The 20,831-nt window shown below is 49.7% G+C and overlaps 1 protein-coding gene across 2 annotated transcripts; it reads left to right on the top strand.

Annotated features, from left to right (window-relative positions):
* Positions 1–597: 597 nt before the first annotated feature.
* Positions 598–19,614, top strand: LOC108918648 (LHFPL tetraspan subfamily member 3 protein). 2 transcript variants are annotated; one of them, XM_018726113.2, is made up of 4 exons: positions 598–1,287; positions 16,498–16,728; positions 17,156–17,202; positions 17,665–19,614. In XM_018726113.2, exons 1-3 carry the CDS (start codon positions 861–863, stop codon positions 17,170–17,172), a joined length of 675 nt encoding a protein of 224 aa, XP_018581629.2. In that variant the 5' UTR covers positions 598–860; the 3' UTR covers positions 17,173–17,202; positions 17,665–19,614. The 2 variants fall into 2 exon arrangements, with proteins under 2 accessions (XP_018581629.2, XP_029103378.1); XM_029247545.1 differs by lacking the exons at positions 17,156–17,202; positions 17,665–19,614 and having other exon boundaries at positions 16,498–16,970.
* Positions 19,615–20,831: the final 1,217 nt, after the last annotated feature.

Below are 20,831 nucleotides of genomic sequence, written 5' to 3'. Positions count from 1 at the left end.
ACGGGGATCGTGTGTGGAAGAGGACAGGCGCGCGGGAGGAGGAGGGGGTAGCGCGAGCTGCGGTAGCCAGGGCAGGGGAGGAAGAAGAAGAGAGAGCGCGCGGCGCGGGGCTGCCCGCCGCCTCCGATCATCCTCGTCATCCTCATCCTCATCCCTCATTCCGTATAGGAGGAGCTGAAGGTCTGTCCGAAAACTGTCTCCGTGGCAACAAACTAGTACGCGCGAGCGGTCACGCGCATCCTGCGGGATTTCATGTTCTATCTCGTTCTCTGCGAATGTCCGTTTAAAGAAGAAGTGGCACATAGATAGAGTCTGCCTGGTGTGACGGAGGAGGAGAGGAAGGGCTCCGGCATCCGCCAAGAACCGCTGCTGACGGCTCGTTTTTTATTTTTTTCCTTTGCAGTCGCAATGGCTGAGGTGTCCGCCCCCCGGAGGTGTCATTCCTGAATAACTTCTTTCTGCTGCTGTGTGTCATTCGTGCGAGGCGCGGTGGACTGCTGGGGTCTCGCACATCACCATGGCATGACAGAGGCGGGGGGTAAGTGGGGGTGCCTTCAGCGGGGTGCGTCCGCGGGCAGCGGGAGCGGGAGAGAAAGGGGCCATCGGGGGGGACGGGAGCCATCGGACGAGCGCCCGTGAGGCGGGCCGATACCTGTAGGTTCAAATCGACGCGCGTGACTCTGGAGCGTCGGTCCGCCCCGCTTCGGCCTCCTCCCGGCTGCCGGCGTCCGCGCCGGAAATGTGAGCCCGTCGAGAGGAAAGCGGACCGGAAGAGCTCGCGCTCCGAAACCCCGCAGCCTTGCGGCGGAGCTACCTGTCGTCGTTTCGCGAAAGGAAGGAAGCACATCTGAATACGGGACATGGTCCCCGGGACCCCCGCAACCATGCTTCCTGCCTCCGAAGCCGCCAAGATCTACCAGACTAATTACGTGAGGAACTCCAGAGCCATCGGGGTCCTGTGGGCCATCTTCACTGTGCTTTTCGCCATCGTCAACGTGGTGTGCTTCATCCAGCCCTACTGGATCGGGGACGGCGTGGACACCCCCCAGGCCGGCTACTTCGGTCTCTTTCACTACTGCATCGGGAACGGGCTGTCCAGGGAGCTCACGTGCCAGGGCAGTTTCACCGAGTTCAGCACCATCCCGTCTGGCGCCTTCAAGGCCGCCTCTTTCTTCATCGGCACGTCCATGATGCTGGTGATCACCTGCATCGGCTGCTTCTTGCTCTTCTTCTTCTGCAGCACGGCCACCGTGTACAAGATCTGCGGCTGGATGCAGCTCGCTTCAGGTGTGTCGCGCTGGCTGGGTCTTACCTGTTCACCAAACACCGCGACCGATCAGAGATATGTATGTAGCCTGCTGGGGTGACAAGATATACGTGCAAACTTGCTTGAAAAAGACCGATTGTCAGTAGAGGATATGGAAGTCGGTTACTCTACTGAGCCGTGCGCTTTTGGGCCACCTTAGAATCTTAAGGTTTGTCGTTGGAATCCCACTCCTGTTGTAGTACCCTCGATTAAGGGTACTTACCCTGAACTGATACAGCAGGAGCACCGTGCATAAATAGGTGAAAAGTTTATTATCTGGCATTGCATGCCACCTAGGAGGGTGCGGTGGTGCAGTGGGTTAGACCACACTCCTGCTCTCCAGTGGGTCTGGGGTTCAAGTCCCGCTTGGGGTGCCTTGTGACGGACTGGCGTCCCGTCCTGGGTGTGTCCCCTCCCTCTGCGGCCTTGCGCCCTGTGTTGCCAGGTAGGCTCCGGTTCCCCGCGACCCCGTATGGGACAAGCGGTTCTGAAAATGTGTGTGTGTGTGTGCATGCCACCTTGAAGATGAAAACGTTAAAATCTTCTCAGTTATATTATGTGTTTTTCACTTCTGATTCGACCTCTTTTCCCCACCTGCGCTAATGTACCGCTGCGGTTACCCTGGAATTATGACGAAGGCGCTAGATTACTTAGAGAGTCACTCCAGGGAGCGATGGAACAACATACAACCTGACAGCGGTAATTAGCACCTTGTCAACGGTGTCATCGCTTTGGAAGCTCGAGGTTTTTTGTTAAATGGAGATTCATTAAATATGCAGACTGTTTCACTGGAGCATGCGGGACTTCGGTGCGGGATTCTGCTGTGTGCTTTATATTTTCATCTCTTTGGAGACTAATTAATGCACTGGGGTTTGTCAGAATATGTAAATATAGCCTGATGCAGTTTTTTCCTGCACAAACACAGAACACAAAGGCCGGAGTAAAGTCGGCAGCGCATAAACAACATTATTATTCAGTTTTGGCACATTTTTATTTTTTCGGGGGGGGGGGGGGGGGGGGGTGTTTTTCACACAGTCGTTAATGTGATTGGCTTAATTTATTGGCTGTGCTCAGCTGTTCGGCGCACATGATCAGCACTCCTGGGGCAGGTTGTGGGTGGGAGCGGAGGCAGTTGCAGAAGGACACGTGGTTCATCCCGTGCAGCTCTCACGCAAGTGTGACGCTTTGTTTGAGTTGTGACTGAGAAACAGGCAGCAGTGTGTTCGCAACACCCCAGCTCCCCGTGGCGAGTTACTGAGAGGGGCGGGAGAGGACTCTGCGGTCTAGGTGGGAAGCGTGTTGGCGCCGCTGCGTGTCGTTATGGAAGACTGGTCACTCAGCAGGCTGCGCTTAGAGTGACGGGAAGGGACCCTCCGCAAATGACACTGCTCATCACCGAGTGACCCCGGAACCGTGACCCTGAGGACAGCACAGGATCGGTCACCTCCTTACCAAAGTCTGCCCCTCAGTCCCCACATCCTCCCTTCTTCCTCTCTCTCTCATCCCTCCATTTCTATTATCATCATAAATAATCCTGGCATTTCATTGCTTAGCTGAGCCACTTCTCTAAGGTGAGTTACAGTTTTGCTTGTTTTCATCCACCCATCCAATTTCAGTAACCGCTCATCCTGAGCAGGGTCGCAGTGATCTGGAGATTATCGCAGAAGCACTGCACTCCGGACGGGACGCCACTCCATTGCAGGGCAGCCGCACATGCGGTCACAGTTTAGAGATATCAGTTCACCTTAATCACATGTACCGAGTGGGGACTGAACCCACATCCTCTTGTACCACTCAGGCGCCGTTAGATGGCACCACTACTCACTATACCACCATGTCACCTGATCTAGTTACAGCTACGTGTGTTTTACTAGAGCAATGGCATTTTAAGTATCTTACTCAAGTGCAGAAGACCTGGATTTTTCCTGGATTTTGAACCAGTAAATGTTTCTCGAGGGGCCGTGGTGGCACAGTGGGTTTGGCCTACACCTGCTCTCTGGTAGGTCTACGGTTTGAGTCCTGCTGGAGGTGTCTTACAGTGGACTGGCATCCTGTCCTGGGTGCGTCCCCTTCCCCTCCAGCCGTACGCCCTGTGTTGCCAGGTTAGGCTCTGGCTCTCTGCGACCCCACTTAGGCTAAGCGGTTTCAGTCAGTGCGTGTAAATGTTTCTCCTTCTTACTCAGGTTTCATGAAGGGTGCCAGACTGGAGAGTTTTCGGGGCACCGCGTCATTGCAAGTTATCAGAATGATTTCAGGTTTTGCATTCAGCTGAACGAAGCCACAGGAAGTGCTCATCTTGTGACTGCAAACAGTCCAGCAGCTGCACTTCTTTTTTGGCGCCGGTTACATGTGCACTCAGTGGTGACTCCATCAGAACACAACCGCGAATGACCTCTTGGTTTTGTACCCTGAGCCACAGCCAGGTTCCTTTCCTCAGGTGTGTGCTCCGCAGGCAGAGGGAAATAAAGCCTGGGTGTTTCACGAGAGAATGAACAACAAGGTCAGCATCTGTGGAGCTTCGCAGATGTCTGCTCTTGAGCCGTGAACATTTTAAAGAAAAATGTACACTTGGTCTTCGGCAGAATAGCATCCCGATGAGTTCAGCTCTTTCCCGCTGTGACGCAGACGCCTGTGATTCTGTAGACATCGTTCAGCACCTTCACAGCTGCGCAATAATGGAAAATGAGGACCACCTTTGTTTCATAAGGTGGGGCATCATCATCCAGGATCCCCCTCCAGCCCCAACTGCTCTCTCTCTCTTCTTGTCTCTTTCTGTTGATTTGCTGGACTGTTTTTTCCCAGCAGCCCTTTTTCTTCTGCTTTCAAACTGGGCTACTGTATAACCACCCAGCCAACTACAACTCTCCTCCCTGGCTCTGTGCACCCTAAACTCCAAAACATGCAACAAAACAGCCTTTGCACCCAGCCAAGCCATGAGGTCAGCGATAATTAAGCCTTTCTTTCCCTCAGTTTCTCTTTCCAACCTATTAAATATTCTGAAAAAAACTGATGTTCGAGTCTCTAAAACTGCTCTTCCTCATTCTCCATACCAGATGCCACTGCATCTCAGGATTATGTGTCCTCCCAGCTGCCCCCACGTGCTTGCAGAACAGGAATCGTAATATCCACAACTGAAGAAGAGTCAGATTAGGTGTGTGACACCCAGTGTTAGTGTTAGTGTGTGTGTCAGTTCAGTAAAGGAAAACATAAACATGAACGTGTCCATAGCCAGGTGCATAAGTACAGCCTTTGCCTTGCAGGACTGTCTGTGTGTGTGTGTGTGTGTGTGTGCGCACCACCTTTTCTTCCAGTGTGAGTGAGTTGATCTTCTAACATCAGGTGCATAGCGTAGATGTCGTGTTTGTGAAGTTTCGGTGTTCAGTGAGTCGAGTCACGCAAGGGTACAGAATGGAGGTCTGCTGTCACCTGTGGGGTCGGGGAGGTAGGAGACACCTCCGGGTTTCTGGTGGGGAGCGAAAGAGATGAGGTGGAATTGTGGAAAGCTGAAGGGGAGCCACTGCTGAAGGACAGTAGGATGCTCCAGAGCTAGGGAAAGGAAGGGATTTTAGAACAATGGCAGACGCCTAATGAGGCCATAAATTAGACGTCAGGTTGGATGAAAAGAAAATGACGAGAGGATTCTTCATCTTCCACCCAAGGCCGGTCTCGCTATGCAGATTGGCTGTCTCCATTCGAGACGCCCCATTTGTACGACAGGCCGACAGCTCAAAAACAGACTCCCCTCCACCCACCCTTAGGCCTTCTTTGAAAACCTGTCAGAGTATCATGCCGTCTGACATGGGTGCCACTTAGTGGGGCTAATAAGACATTAGACAGGGTTTATCTTGATGGGCGGGCGGACAAGAGGGTTGGCGATTCGTGAGCAGATGGGAGGCTCTCTCATTCCCTCTTCCTCTCCCATGGAGACTGGCGCATCTGCTCAGCTGTGGAGGAGGGCAGGGAACATCCAGGAGCCTGAATGAAGCTTTCCGGAAAGGTACGAGAGATGTGTCAAAGTCTCTCCTGCACTCAGACTCATGGGCCCAATGACTCTCCTATTATTTGTGCACTTCGGAGAAGCTGTTAAAGCAAATCGCCCCTTCATCCCCTCGCCAACCGCCCTCACCCCCTCTCTCATAATTCGGCAGAGCACTCGGTGTTCCCAGCCGTCCTGTCATTCTCCGTTCCCCTGTGGAATATGCTGTTGTGTTCATCCTTATTGTAGCTGTCTGCCATCCTGGAGATAAAAATACAGTATGGTAATCTACTGGGGGTTGTCAGCAGCCCTGTGACTGTGATAGGAATGAGTCAAAGTGCAAAGGTATAGCAGGTCAACATCTGGAATGGACTCGGGCCTTCGGGTCCCACTCAGGAGATACGCAGGTGGAGGCATGTCTCACTTTGGCCTTCCTCTCCGCAAATAAGGAACATAGACAGAATTCACAATTATCCAACTCAGAAGAACACATTCCAGCCTGAAACTATGGCCCAATCAGCAGAAAAAGAGCATTTTCTTTTAAGCGTTGAAGAAAACCACTCATATCGTTGATAGATTCTTTACCTGGTCTCTCTTTGCATTTCACCTGTGCTATCAGGTATATGTGGTCTTGGATGATCCAGGTTCCAATAGATGTGTTCTCAACACACTGGTGCAAAGGAGGTTTGGTGGAGTTGGGAGTCCCAGAGGGCACGCAAACTCACACACCGAGACTGATACTTACACTAAGAAGGCACATCCCATCATGCCTAATAGTAGCTCCTAGGACTCTGGGGATATTGATGGAGGAGACAGGAAAAGCACCAAGACCTCAGTCCCAGATGCTCAGGACAACAGCACCGTGACACGGCAGTGCCAGTCATTCAAGCCTTATAGGTATGAGGGCCACGGCACAGGGATAAAGGACTCTGCTGGTCCCCGGCTTATTCGGGACTGATTAAGTAGCCACCTTGGAAGAAGCGTCTCTAAGTGCTCATCTGCAGCAAAGCTCATCTTCCCCATCTCCCTCGATAATGGGGCACCCGGGTCGTAGCCGTCCGGACACGAGGCACCGCTCCGTAATGCTGTGGAGCGCAGCACCGGGTACAAGGATTCACATGGCCAAAGGTTCTGGGTGAAAACACCAGTCAGAAAGTAATGAGAGTCCTCTAAAAAAAAGTATTTTATTTGTCTTTGTTGGTAGATAATAACACGTACTCCGTTTTTTTTATTTCGTGAACCAGCGCTTTCGGCTTCAGAACCCAAAGGAATCAGTCAACATCTGCAACAGTGAAGAGCCTCCATCAATAAACTGTGCGCTAATAACACATTTCAGTTTTTTCATTATATTTGAATACATATTGAATATTATATTTTGCATGGTCTCCATGTGTTTGAGTGATATTCTGCCTAATTGACAGAGACCAGTTGAAATGAATCCAAAAAAACCTTCTTATGCTGAAAATGAATGTCCAAGACCGAAGGAGGCTGGGGTGAACTCTGGTCATTTTTAATCACAATCCACTCCGAGCAGAGCGCTGCCTGCTGAAAGCTAATGCGAAGTTGCTGCTGCCCGACGCTCAGTGCTGCGTAGGTGAAATGAAGATTCGCTCACCCTCCACCAACATGCACTCTCACACCACTCCCATCACCCCCAGGGTGAGGCCGCTTTAAATCTCCTTACGAAAGCATGCTTCTGCCACTGCCCTTTTCATTAGTGAACTCAACCATCTGAATTCACTTTCACCAGAACCTGGGGGGGGTAGGGGCAAACAGGCTGCTACGCAGATGAAGCTGCAGTTATGAAGGGTATAGGCATACAGATAGGGTCCAGCATCATGGATCCACGTAGAGCACGGGACTAAATTTGTGATCCGAAACACCATCGGCACCATGCTCATAATGACACCGCAGGCCTCGGTGGCACAGTGGGACCACGACTGCGTTATTTCGCATCTGTTGTTTGACAGCCAGACTCTAGACTGAGTGTATCAGGCAGTGGGTGGCGTAGTGGTAGAGCTTGCACCTTCCGCTCGGGGAGCCCGAGATTGAATTCCGTCTGCTGTAGTACCCTCGATGAAGGGACTCGCGCTGATTTGCTCCAGTTAAACTTACCCAGCTGTATAAAATGGGAAAATAATTGCGGGTAGCTTAACACCACAAGTTGCTTTGGAGACAAGTGTCAGCTAAAGGAATAAATGTAAATGCGTTTAAGTTGGTGCCATTATTTGATGAATGGAGACACTCTTGCGTAATTTGAGTGAATGGTTTGCCAGTGAGACCTCCAGCGAAACCGGTTAAACCCGGTTCGTGGAGGGGAAAAGCGGGAAGATCGGCCTGCCGCACAACTTCAGTTTCGCACTTCTCTGGTATGACAGGACGGGCAGTGGGGCTGCGGCACAAATTGAGACAGATTAATCTGCATTTGGCTGGCGTGGCCAGGTCTCCGCTCTTTGTGGCGGGGCGAGTGATCTCATCAGGACTTGGGAGCGGGAGCGCGTCTCTATCTGCAGGTGCGGAGAATGGATTTTCCGTCCTCGATAATCTCCAGGTTCGGTTTACCCTGGAGCGGAGGCAAATGATTTATGTCTCTCTTCCGCTCTCTGAGAATGCCCTGGGGGGGGGGGGGGGGGGGGGCAAGGACACAGTGACCTACCAAAAGCAGCAAGTAGCCATTGCTGTCTCTTGATTAGGAAGTCTAGACACGAGTCGTGCATCTGGATGGAGAAATGGCACCGGCTGCGTGTGAGCTGGCTGCTTTCTTTCAGCGGGCCACCTGCGGGAGGCAAACCGGTGACATGCTGGGGTTCGAGAGAGTGTGGCGAGGGTCAACTGAGGACATGGCCCTGGAGCGCTCTGCTCTCTCACGGACACTGGGGACAAGCTGTGCGTCTCTGTGTGGGTCTGCACGCACGTGTGTTTGTGCGTAGGCGGGCGAGGTTGGCGTCGCATCCCACTCATCCACTCACCAAGGGCTCAAAGGACAGAGCAGCTAAAACACAATCCTCCCTGAAGTACACCGCAGCACCGAACTGTCCAAGGTACGCAGCCAGCAGGACAGCGAGCTTAGTGTGGCGCTCGGCACTCCTCCCCCCCGCCTCAGCTGGCCTTTTTGAGTGCAGATGGACCAATTGTGCAAAACCTGAAGGCTGGTGGCATCCAGGTTGACACGGCTTTGTGCTCCGTTGCCGCGGCAGAACTCGGAGGTGAAGCTGAGAGCGCGGGTGGCTTTCTTTCTGGTCTCCTGCTCATCCTCACCGGCTCTGTCTCCGTCAGGTTTGGTGTACAGGTTTGGGAAGAGGAACTCAACCCCCGGTCCTTTCTTGATATCGTCATGAACAGCTTCCTGGGGTGGCTCCACCGGGCTGAGCTGACCGTGACTGATCACCAAAGTTCTCGCTGCCACCCCCTTATCCCTGCCGGTTTCCTGCCTCGCTCAAGTATGAGCAGCTGGACTGACTTGGCTGGGCCATTGCATTTGATTATAAGCCCATCGCCATGGCGATATTGCAGAAGACAACCAGTAAAGAGTGATTAACAGCGGGACCTTTAAAGAGTGATTAACCAGCAGGACCTTTCCTTGTTATTCATTTACTCACTTGTACAAACACTGTTTTGCACTGTATGAGTGAATGTGTACCTGTGATGGACCCCTACTAGCCTGGGGCCCTATGCTTCTGAGATGGGCTCTGGACCACTGCAACTCTGGCTTGGATGGGTGGTTAGCAAAAGTGAGCAGACGAGGCTGTTCTGGAGATGTTTTTAAGCAAAGTGACTGATGTGCAGCTGGATTTTTTTGCAGAAGAAATTCAAGTTAGGTATCTCTGCTGAAGGTTGGTCTCTCCTGAGATTTGAACCTGCAACCTTTTGGTCGCTCTCCCACGGTCCTAATCACTAGGCAGCCTATTAACATTTTCAGATGTGTCCATACATGAAAAAAACCTAATTATTTTTCGCTTGGATTAAATTAAATGGGTATCCTACGCCAACCACCTGCCCATCTTCTCATGTGTATTGCCCAGAATCCAGAGCTTTTTAAGGCATGTTGCTCCATGACTGGAGGCACACCTCCGCATGCCAATGAATCACTGAATGACCTCATCTTCACTGGTCTCCGTGCCTCTAGCTTTCACACTCCTTTTTCTCAGTCAACAGGGAACGTGTGAGCCCAACAGACCTGAGGGGGATCCTCCTTCAGCATCGTCTGTAGTTTGGGTTTCCATAGAGCCCATCTAAACGGCACAGCGAGAGACCCTCGATTATCCCGCATCCATCCATAAATCCTGTTTGCTGTGTACTGTGCGCATAAGAGCCACGGGCTCGACTTTGATGTGGCTGAGCGTTCATCTGATCGGCTTTTCCGTCGTGTTCGGAAGCCGAGCACGGATCACTTTGAGCGGCACATCCAAGATCTGAGGAATTTCTCCACAATCCCATCACAGAACTTCAAATGCAGCTCGCGAAATGCAAAAAAATATGAATAATTTAAACATACTCTACCCAGTGATCATTAAGAAACTTCCCTGCCTATTGACATCCCGCTACTGAAAAAGAGGAGCTTACGAGAAAAGTGAAGAGTCATTTATCGCATCTCTACGCATTCAAAGATGGACTTCTTTATCCAAATTTAGCTCTGTTAAATGGGTGTCAAAAGATGATAAAATCAGCGAGAATGGGCTGCTTGTCCTCCCCTCGACCCCTCGACACCGGCTGATATATGTGCACGTGTTGCTAGCACTGCCCAGGTATGCTAGGTGTGTCTGTTTCTCTCAGCATAGTGTAAATAGGGGTCAGCGTTTAATGCAGCGGTTAAGGATTCCGGTCTGATGTAACCTCATGTAACCACTTTGTCATCCGCCTGCTTTCGTACGCTACGCTTGAGCTCATTGCTTAGCCTGAACTCATGTAGTAAGAAAATACCCAGGGGGAACAACAGCATGATGGACCAGGATGACTTGCACAGCTCTGCACTGTATTCATGAATTTGTGATCTATTTATGAGCCATTTATCAACCCCTGACTTCACTGGACCTTTATACTTTTTAAGCAAATACTCGTCTCAAGCTCTGCAGTCTCCTTTTTTTGGGCTCGTATGCTGTTGAAATTCCATCGAGGTTTCATTATAGAGAGTAAAGGGCATATAACGCATATTTAAATGACAAAAGTGGCTGGAAACATGAATTGGAAAATGACATTGAATACGCTGAAAGCATAATTCGCATTTGTGGGGCTATTTATATAACACACACTGCATGTATTTACAGAGGAATAGACAACAAGGGTGTGTTATGCATAATCCATCTGGTCACAGATATTCAAACACTGAGCAGCAGAAAATGGGATTCGGGAGGGATGGGAAGAGCTGAGAGACTGTAATCCCATTTCACGGGCGCCGCAGCGTGGCGCACATGTCGGGAATGACAGGGAGCAAAGAGCCACAGAGAGCCACTTTTCTGGGTACCCAGAACTTCAGGGCTTATGCACTTATACCTGACACAAAACGATGGAGGACAAGCAGCGTTCCACACTGGTACGATGTATTGGGTGTGTCCGAACTAATGGCAAGAGCTGAGAAGCTCTCCCTTATGTGCACCAATACCCAACTGTTTGGGGTTACGTATTCACATTTACTCATTTTAACACACACACATTGACTGAAACCATTCGTCCCAAGTGGGGTCACAGCAAACCAGAGCCTAACCTGGAAACACAGGGCAAAAGGCTGGAAGGGGGAGAGGACATACCCAGGATGGGACACCAGTCTGTCACAAGGCCCTCCAAGCCAGACTTGAACCCCAGACCCACCAAAGAGCAAGCACAGGCCAAACCTGCTGCGCCACTATGCCCCCCTTTACTCGTTTAGCTGATGCTTTTTTCCAAACCGACTTACAGTGTTAAGTTACTTATTGGTGTTCACCCATTTACACAGCTGGGTAATTTTCACTGCAGCAATTTAGGGTAAGTACCTTGTTCAAGGGCACTACAACTGGAAGTAGGAATCAAACCTCTGACTTCTAGACCCAAAGGCAGGAGGTCTAACCACTAAACTAGCAGCTACCCCATAGATGCACTTACTCTAAGAGCTAGGACATACACAAGCATACACATTAACGCTCACATCACCCGTGTGTAAAAATGAAAGAGCGGTCACACAGTTCCCAAAACCCAAAGCCAGGAGACTCACAAAAACTGACACCCGGCCCTGCCAAATGGACCAGCTAAAATACCCCCAGCGCCTGAATCAGTCAGTCACTATTGTAGCTGCCGACCCACATGGTAAGGCCAAGATTCACACCCTTCTGGAGCCATCATTACCCTTCCAACAAGTGTGTGTTTGAGGGTTGCTTTTTGCCGTCAGGTCCTCCGCCGCTACCATTCCGACAATAGGGTAGCATTGAATAGCTGTGTTTTTTCATTTAAGTATTTCCGCCACGGCAGCGTTGACATCTCTTCTCATTCGTTGGCATGGGTCTGTATTTGAGGTCTTCATCAGAACACCTGCTCTTCGCCGTTTCGTCCGCTCCCTGCCCTGGAGACTCATGGGAAATGGCGTTTTTGCCGTATGGCTGCCCCTCTGTTACCGTGAGCCTGTATAATGTTCTGAGCCGGGATTCCAGGGTTTCAGCTCCAGCCGAGAGACTTTGAGCCAAGAACAGGCCCGGCAAGGAGCACGCAAACTTGTCCTGCTGGCTCGGACATATGTCCGGCTTTTCTCTCATTTGTCCGGGACATTTTCTGAGGGCTGTCCCCGTTTTCACTTCTCACTCTCTCCAGGTGACAGGATCTGGGAGTGCGGCGACAAAGAGGGAGCTTTGGTCATTAGCATTAGGTGAACCATTCTCCCCCAATCCTACATGAGACAGCCAGGAGAATAAGAGGTTATGACGCCTCAGTCATGTCCACTGCTCGAAAGGTGGAACTGCAGGATAGAGAAGCAACAACAGCGAAGGGAATGTCACATTTGACTCGACGACCTGCCCTCCAAGCTACTTTAAAGTGAGGACCAGATTTACCACGAATCGGAATCGCTCATTCTTACCCCTCAGCCAAATCAAATGTAACGATCGACATCTTCCAGTCTGTCTCGCGGTTGTGTTTTGTGCAGCCATAATGTCACAGAAATGTCCGCCTGCGTCTCCTGCTACTGGTGGGAAGAAGAAGAGAAGGGCAGTTACTATTGAGGAGAAACTCAAGATAATTGCCCAGCACGAAGGCGGCAAGCCCATCACGGCCACCGCACGTATGCAAGGCTATGCTGTTCGATAGACTAGGTGTATTCAATGCATTTTCAGCTAACGATGGTTTTCGCGGAACGTAACCTCATCATAAGTCGGGGACCACCTATATATAGATATAGATTCTATAGAGAGGATGGAGAATGTAGAAACACGGCATTATGAAGCTAGATAAGCTACTGCGTGTCAGATCAGCAGCTCACCACATACCTGGTGTGATGATGAGAAACCCAAAAGGACAGTAGTTCTATAGCTTTTACTGTGTTGCATAACCACCACACTGCAAGGATTTAAAACCTTTCATTTCATTTCCTGGACTGAGGAAACATTCCAGTGTGTCTAGAGGATAGCGTATTATTATCATCAGTTTCACTGGTATTTTATATAGATTGACTGTGTGAATGTGACTCTGGGGTGGGCATGTTTTTCCCTTTTGTTACACATCCTCCCATACGGTAACCTTAATCTTTTCCTCATGTGCATCGTTTATTTTTGGCTCTTTAAAAAGTGCCTGCTTCACCCTTAGAAAGAGCCTCTTAGAGCCTCGCGGTGAAGAAACGCCACTGCTGTATCGCTATTTGTTGTCGAGTCTCCCTGGAAACAGGACGGAACGAGAAGCACGTTTGACCATTTCCTTCACCTCTGAATTATGACAACTCTTGATATAGATGCAGCGATGACGCAATTCCGCACCACGAGTGTTTGGAACGTGCTGCTGCAATGTGATGGACTGCGTGTTATAATAGCGGTGCTGCCGCGTTTCGTTTTCTGTCTCGACAAGGTTGTACACTTCCCCTTTTATGTACAGTAATGTTACACACAGTATCGGGGGAACAGTGTGGTATGTTATACTCTGTACCAATGGCATATGATATGTCACACACAGTGTAATATGCCACAAAGTAACATGGACATTGTGATGGACTGGCGTCCCGTCCTGGGTGTGTCCCCTCCCCCTCCAGCCTTATGCCCTGCGTTGCCGGGTTAGGCTCCGGTTCGCCGCGACCCCATATGGGACAAGCAGCTTCTGCCGGTGTGTGTGTAACATGGACACTGTGTGTAACACACTACATCATGACATTAATATTGCGTATAACAAACCACACTATAGCACTGATAATGTGTAACATACCACACAGCAACACTAACACTGTGTTACTGCAACACAGATATTGTGTGTAACATACCACACCAGATTAATGTATGTAATAAACGTAACAACACTATTAATAAAGTGTGTTATGTAACATAATACACACACACACACACACATTTTCAGAACCGCTTGTCCCATACGGGGTCACGGGGAACCGGAGCCTACCCGGCAACACAGGGCGCAAGGCCGGAGGGGGAGGGGACACACCCAGGACGGGACGCCAGTCCATCGCAAGGCACCCCAAGCAGGACTCGAACCCCAGACCCACCCGAGAGCAGGACTGCGGTCCAACCCACTGCGCCACCACACCCCCGTAACATAATACACTGTACCATTAATAGTGTATGTTACATGCCACACAGTAACACTGATCATACATGATATACCACTTTGTAACACTCATAGTGTATGTAATATTGTACCATGTATCACTGGCAGCATGTGTAACATATACTGTGTATAGCATACCACAGTGTAACATCAGTCATCTGTGCAACGTACCACAATGTAACACTGGTCATGTGTGCAACGTACCACAGTGTAACACTGGTCATGTGTGTAATATACCACAATGTAAGACCGGTCATGGGTGCAACATACCACAGTGTAACATCGGTCATGCCTGTGGCCCTTCACAAGCAGACTGGTCCATCGTGGAACCTGGCTGGAGAACTTTGTACTGCTTCATAAATCATCAGTCATGAGAAAAACCAGTCATAACCAGAGAAATTTCAAAGGCCGTCAGTGTTTCAATGCAAATGTCTTAGCAGGACAGCGTGAACCGCAAGTCTCCGTACCTGGGGAAATTTAGCCTGCGTGAGCCGTACTGTCTGAGATGTGGAGCCAGGCAGCACTGGTGGCACACTCGTACCTTCCCGACGTCCCCCCGCGGCCGTCCGGGAAGGAGAAGAAAGAAGGTTCGGCATCTGAGCTCCTCTGCAACCGCACCCTCCTTATTGGTATTCATATCTCCATCTCCTCGCAGTGCTGCACTGCTGCAGCAATCTGCATGCTTCACACACACACACACACACACGCAACGGGCACGTGTAGTGTACGCACGCACGAGGGCGGCATCAGCGCTCACTGGTGTGTGCCTCAGGAGACTGAGCTGTGAGTAAGAGCCGGCAGCGGGGAGGAGGAAAGTCCAGCTGTCACTCCATCCGCTGATCCCATTGATTCCGTTCTGCCTGCTCAATCCTCCATGCAGGCATCTGCCACGAGGCTGCAAACAGCTGTCAGCAGGAAGCCTTCTTGGGGGGGTGAACAGCAGTAGCTTAGCGGACTGGGGGGGGGGGGGGGTCGGCATCAAATCAAAGTTATAACTCAGCAATGAGTGTTAAATTGACATCCGCAGCGGTGGCCCTGTAGCTCAGAGGTGTAGGATGGTGCGAGGAGACTCAACTACCTTTGAATTCTCCAACGGCCGTGTCCTCCGGTGTGCGTCCTTGTCTGAGGCACCAGCACAGCGTCCCACATGTGCTCGACCAGGCATCGCCGCACGCTCGGGGGTCACGCAGCGCTCATCCGCAAAGTTTAGAAAGCGGGGCCTGCCTGCCGACACGCAAGCGAAAGAGCGAAGAGCCGTGAGCCATAGCCAGCCCATCATGGAGACTTAACTGCAGAAGGAGACTGATCCATCAACAGGGATGAAGGAATGAGCAAAGTTGGTAACTCACAGGGGTTCGAGCCGACCCCTCTCTGACCTCTCTCTGAGAAGCCGGGAGGTGCTCGGCGCTTCTTTTCCAGCACCGCACTCCTGTGGGCTCCGAATGACAGATGTCCATGGGATCAATGGCATTGAGGCCAGGATTAAGAGGGGGCTGTGACAGCAAATGCATTTTACTAATTACCCGCAATGAGTGATTACTTTCTCGGCCACCTTTTCTACACTTTCCGCCATAGAATACCTCCAGAGAAGAGCGTGTTCAGGTGGAAGCTGAAAGGATCATTTTCGCTAATGTTCATCTTAGCCAGTGATTAGAAGTTAAGCGATAGGATTGAAATGTCGGTGTCTGACTGCCTGCCCAGAATGGAGGTTTGGATACAGCGCCCCCTACTGGCCGAACTCCATTGTAGGCATTGCAAATAGGGGTGGAATTACTGAACTGAACACCCAGGTGAACTTTCTGTCTGAGGGGGCTGCAGTGCGTTTGGACTGGTGGTCATCTTTCACTCTTTCACAGTGCTCTCTGCCCAGCGATGACCTTAATCATTCCTGAAATTTTGCGAAATTTCACTCTCCCCCAACACTCATTCTATTCTCCAGCTGGCCGTACCCGACCGCTGCACGGCAGCGCCTCTCGGCGCCCTCGGATCGACTGCTCCACGCCCATTCGCTCGAGTGCCCGTTCATCCGGGGCCGTCGCCCACCCTCCGCAAACGCAACGCCCACAGCCTCCTCCCACATGTCGCCCATGGTTCTGTGGTCTGAACCGATGTTGTCATGTTGCTTTTAGCCTCAGCGTCCCTGAGCAGCATGAAAGGAAGCTTCCGAAATATGCAGAGAGCTCAAAGTACAGCTAGAAGCATCCTCTGTGAATAATTGCAGCCGCTGGTCTGCCGGGGATGTTTTTCACATCAACGCTTCGAAAGACAGTAGGAGGACCAACAAACCATCAGTAATGAATTAAAAGGAAGAGGGGTAAGGCTGCAGGGAAATGGGCAGAGCTGCGCTTTTTAAAGTGCTGAAGGGTGATCTGTGCTGAGGCCGACCTGTGCTTTCATTCTGTCTGTCTCGACGCTTTACTGCATTTAAAGACACTCTCACCCCATTATGGCCCATTTTTGCCTTCCTCCTTGCCCCCCTGTCTCCCTCCCTCAGGGACCTGCCTGGTTTTGGGCTGCCTCATCTTCCCCGATGGGTGGGACTCAGACGAGGTGAAGCGAATGTGTGGTGAGAAGACGGACAAGTACACCCTGGGCGCCTGCTCCGTGCGCTGGGCCTACATCCTGGCCATCATGGGCATCCTGGACGCGCTCATCCTTTCCTTCCTGGCCTTCGTGTTGGGCAACCGGCAAGACGGCCTCATGGCTGAGGAGCTGCTGGGAGACAGTAAGGGTACCGTGCCGGAGATAACGCATTCTCGCATTCATGATGAGTCTGAGTCAGGCCAGGGGTGCAGGTGCTGACCAACCAGGCTTTTTACGTAACAAAGTGGGTCACCAGCTGCCAGGTATCTCACAAAAAAAACCTGATTAAGTTCTGTGCTCTGAGCTGTAATTCGGGCTTTTCTGTGTATTTTACCTGCCCTCATATCCTGAAATGTTTTTCACCCAGTACTTTACTCCCTTTAGTGTCACGTCAGGGAAAATGCAAAAGTGCGGCTACTGAATCCTGCCCCCTGGTGGCCACTTCCAGTACTGCCACAGCACTTTGCCTTGTCAATGTATTAATATTCCTCATAGATTGTTACTGTACTGGGAAACAACAGTGCACTGCTTCTATGTTTCATGCATACTATGTCTGTATTTCCCCACAGAGGGTGGGAATGCCTAACACGCAGCAGCAAACACACCGAAAGTCTGCGTAAGTACTGAATGAACGCTCATGCTTGTTGTACGCTATGTCCTTATTCTACATTGCTGCACTTTACCACTTACCAAGGGTAGTGTGTTACCTCACCTGACGTTTCAGGCGTCCACCGGGCACTGGCTTAAATGCACTTTCCGTCCTGCACCACTCTAACCCTGAAGGACCAGAGGTCTACACCGTTGGTTTTAATTTTTCATAAACTGAGCTTAAAGAGGTAGCGACTGGATGGTGAGCTCCCGTTGTGGCCGCTCACCTGAACACCCGCTGTGGATTACCGGACACCTACAGGAGTAACCAGAGCAGCTGTGAAACCTCGCTTCATTAGAACATTATCATCGCAGAAAATGTGTTAGACATGTAGCTGTCATTGTGGTAGACAATGCTTGGATATGTCAGGCTCTACTTCATAGCAAACACCTTATGGACTAACCTCTCGTTGTCTTTGCCGCTCGACAGGTTGTCGGTGTTGTCCTCCAGAGGGGCAATCACAGCGTTCCCTGTCATTCAAGCTTTCTATTCATCCAAGTGTGGGGATGCAGGAGACAGGAGAATGAGAAACGATGAGAGAGAAGGGTGAAAAGGGATCCGGGAGGGATTTCTCCAGAAGCCCACCACCAGCCGCCTAACCCCTTAGCTGTGCCTACTGTGCCATCAGTGGCCCACAGGCATCCAGTGAGGCATCCAGCACACACTGAGAGCCATGCAAACGAAGATGGCCTCCAGCAACAAACTAGAACACACATTTCAGGTCCTGCTATCAGCGATCGTTTTCCCATAGTAAACATCCCAGCAGACAGATGACCCAAACATTGCGTTAAATAAGAAAAAGGATCTTAGTGCTACAGACTCACATACAAGGCAAGTACTATGTACTGGTACTACGCACTTAGATTGCATTCATATTTTAATTCCTAGAAAGAAAACATTCCTTTATGCGTCAAGTTGACTTGAATATTAGTGTCTGTCAGCCCTATGATGTCGTACTAGTATCTTACATTAATTGGACTCAACTAGAAAACAGTTCTGGGTCCTGGATGCTGGCAACATCAGTACCCACTTGTGATGCACTAAACAGTCAACCAAGTGCTGCATATCTACCCCAGACACATTGCCCCACACCTCTGCCTGGGGTAAATCTACCTATGATTCACCCAGGACTGTAAAACCCCTTCCTGTACGGTTCTGGAAATTTCACACTGGGTGAGCAAAGACCGGAAAGAGTGGGTCTCTGACTCTTCAGGGACCTGTCTTAACCACAACAGTTAAGAAAGTTCCAGAAGTAAGAAATAATAATTTAAAAAAATCATTTCATTTTGGATGTAAAATTATTTTAAGAAGGCATGGAAAGGAACCATGATTCATAATGTAGCACTGGAATATTTAATGAGTCAAGCATTTATTTTTTTTGCCCTTCACCACAATGTTTATTAAATATCTATGAATTGTGCTATATTGTGAAGAGGAAGGATCGGATTCCTTCAGAACGAGACCCTGTAAAAACAAAAAATAACAAGAGGATCTTTGACTCCATGTCTCGTGTTCCCCTGCAAGTCCAGCAAGGACCATGGACCTTCATTCCTTCCATACCAGTGCACCCAGGCCTGGATGTCTGCCAGTTGGGAAGCCGGTATGAAAATATTAACTGAGAAATTAGAAACAGGAAGGAATTAAAGACCTGGAAGTCATGCTCAAATGCAATCGGTGACAGCGGGGATGCAGTTTGACAACACAACATACACCACAGGACCACTGAGTGGCTGAAAATGTTGCACTGGACAGATCAGAAGCGGAAAAGGCCGATGAAGAGACGTCCCCTCTCGTTTCCTTGCCTGGGGTCGGAACCCAGCAGGAGAACGCAAGCAGTTAGGTGGGAGAGGTGGGAGTGAAGTTTCAGCGGAGAGCTCTGCCCCACTAAGAGCTCCACCAGAAGGCTGTGATCCCTTCTGGGAGAAGAAGCAGCATGAGGCTTAAGGAACACATCCTAATGTACTGTGGTGCCTGTTGATCCTGGGATGTACAGTAGCTGCTGATTGGGATGAAGTTTCTGCTTTTAATTCACTGCTGAAATGCTGTACTGTACAAGAATGGACATCTGGCACATGCCGTACACTTCAGTCAAAGCACTTGTTGCAGCAATCACTGGTGTTGGGTCAGTTAACATCCAGACTAAGAGAAAAGTGATTGGTCAGATGGATTAACAAGTCCAGACACGTCAATGTGAAAAATGACCAGGCACAAAGATCATGAGATATTTCCACCCATACTGGTGGAATGGTCCCAGCACCACAGCATGATTTCACTTGACTCTCGCAGTTTGTTCTGCTTCATTGCCATCTGACCCTCAGAGTGTGATCCACTTGAACTGCTGCTTCAGGTCACACACTCCCGCCACTCATTTTACTGAAGGCCTACTGTTGTGAGAAAAAATTCATGAACCCTTTGAAATTATCTGGATTTCTGTATGAATGTCTCTTTAAATTTGACCTGATCTTCATCTAAGTCATAATAATAATAAAGACGTTCTTATTTAAAGCATACAAATTTTACATTTCAGTATCTTTACTGAACAAACGGTTTAAACGGTCGTGGTCGTTGATGGAGAATTCACATGAACCATTACATTTACTAACTTGTGGAAGTGCATTATTGTCAAGATCCTCCATCCTGTTTCTGTGGCTGCTGATCAGACCTGCGCAGCAGTTTGCAGGTGTTTTTGGCCTGTTCCTCTATACAAAATGGTTTCAGTTCACATCTATTTTTGGAATATCTCGGTTGAACAGCCTGCTTCAGATCAAGCCACAGCATTTCAGCAGGACCAAGGTAAGGTATCTACTTGGCCATTCTGAAATATGGAATTTCTTCTATTTAGCCACTCTGGTGTTGATTTCCTCCAGTGTTTTGGATCATTGTCACATTACACGAATCAGCTTCTTCTGAGTTTTACATTGCAGACAGATGCCCTGAAATTCTGCTATAGATTTTCCAGATATAAGATGGAATTTATTGGTCCCTCAATGACTGCAAGTCATCCAGACCCTGAGGCAGCAAAGCAGCCCCGCAGCATTGCACTCCCTCCACCATGCTTTTCAGCTAGGATGAGGGTTTGCGGTGTTTTGTTTTTCACCAAATGTAATGCTGCGCACATCTAACAAAAAGCTTAACTTTTGTCTCATTTATCCACAGAACATTGCTCTGATATAGCTATGGACCATCCGTTTGGTGCTCAGCAAATACTAGACAGGCAGCAATGTTTTTTGGAGAACAGTGGTTTTCCTCCATAAACACTGCCATTATTCAGTGTTTTTTATATGTGACTCAGGAACAGTTTATCAAGGCAAGAGATGTCTGCACATCCTTAGCCGAGACCCCGAGGTTCTTTAGCACTTGACTGAGGATTGTATACCATGTTTCTGTACTGATCATCCCCCTGGAGAGAGCAGCCATGATGCTGAATTGCATCCATTTATGAACCGTCTACCTGACTGTGGACTGATGGAGGTCAAAGTCTTTACAAACTGTACTTCCACATAATTCTGCTATGAATAGCACATAAGCAAAATTGTGTGGGATGTTTTTTTTTTTTTGAATCCAGCAGGGCACGTAAAATCCATACCTGAGTTGAC

Source organism: Scleropages formosus, chromosome 21 (genome assembly GCF_900964775.1).
Source record: "Scleropages formosus chromosome 21, fSclFor1.1, whole genome shotgun sequence".
Classification (NCBI taxonomy): Eukaryota; Metazoa; Chordata; class Actinopteri; order Osteoglossiformes; family Osteoglossidae; genus Scleropages; species Scleropages formosus.
This window is presented reverse-complemented; position numbering and strand designations above follow the sequence as displayed.

Excerpts from the sequence above, each read along its gene's own strand:
- LOC108918648 (XM_029247545.1), top strand. The coding sequence starts at position 861 with ATGGTCCCCGGGACCCCCGCAACCATGCTTCCTGCCTCCGAAGCCGCC. Across the intron at positions 1,288-16,497 it reads CTGGATGCAGCTCGCTTCAG|GGACCTGCCTGGTTTTGGGC; the intron begins GTGTGTCGCGCT and ends TCCCTCCCTCAG.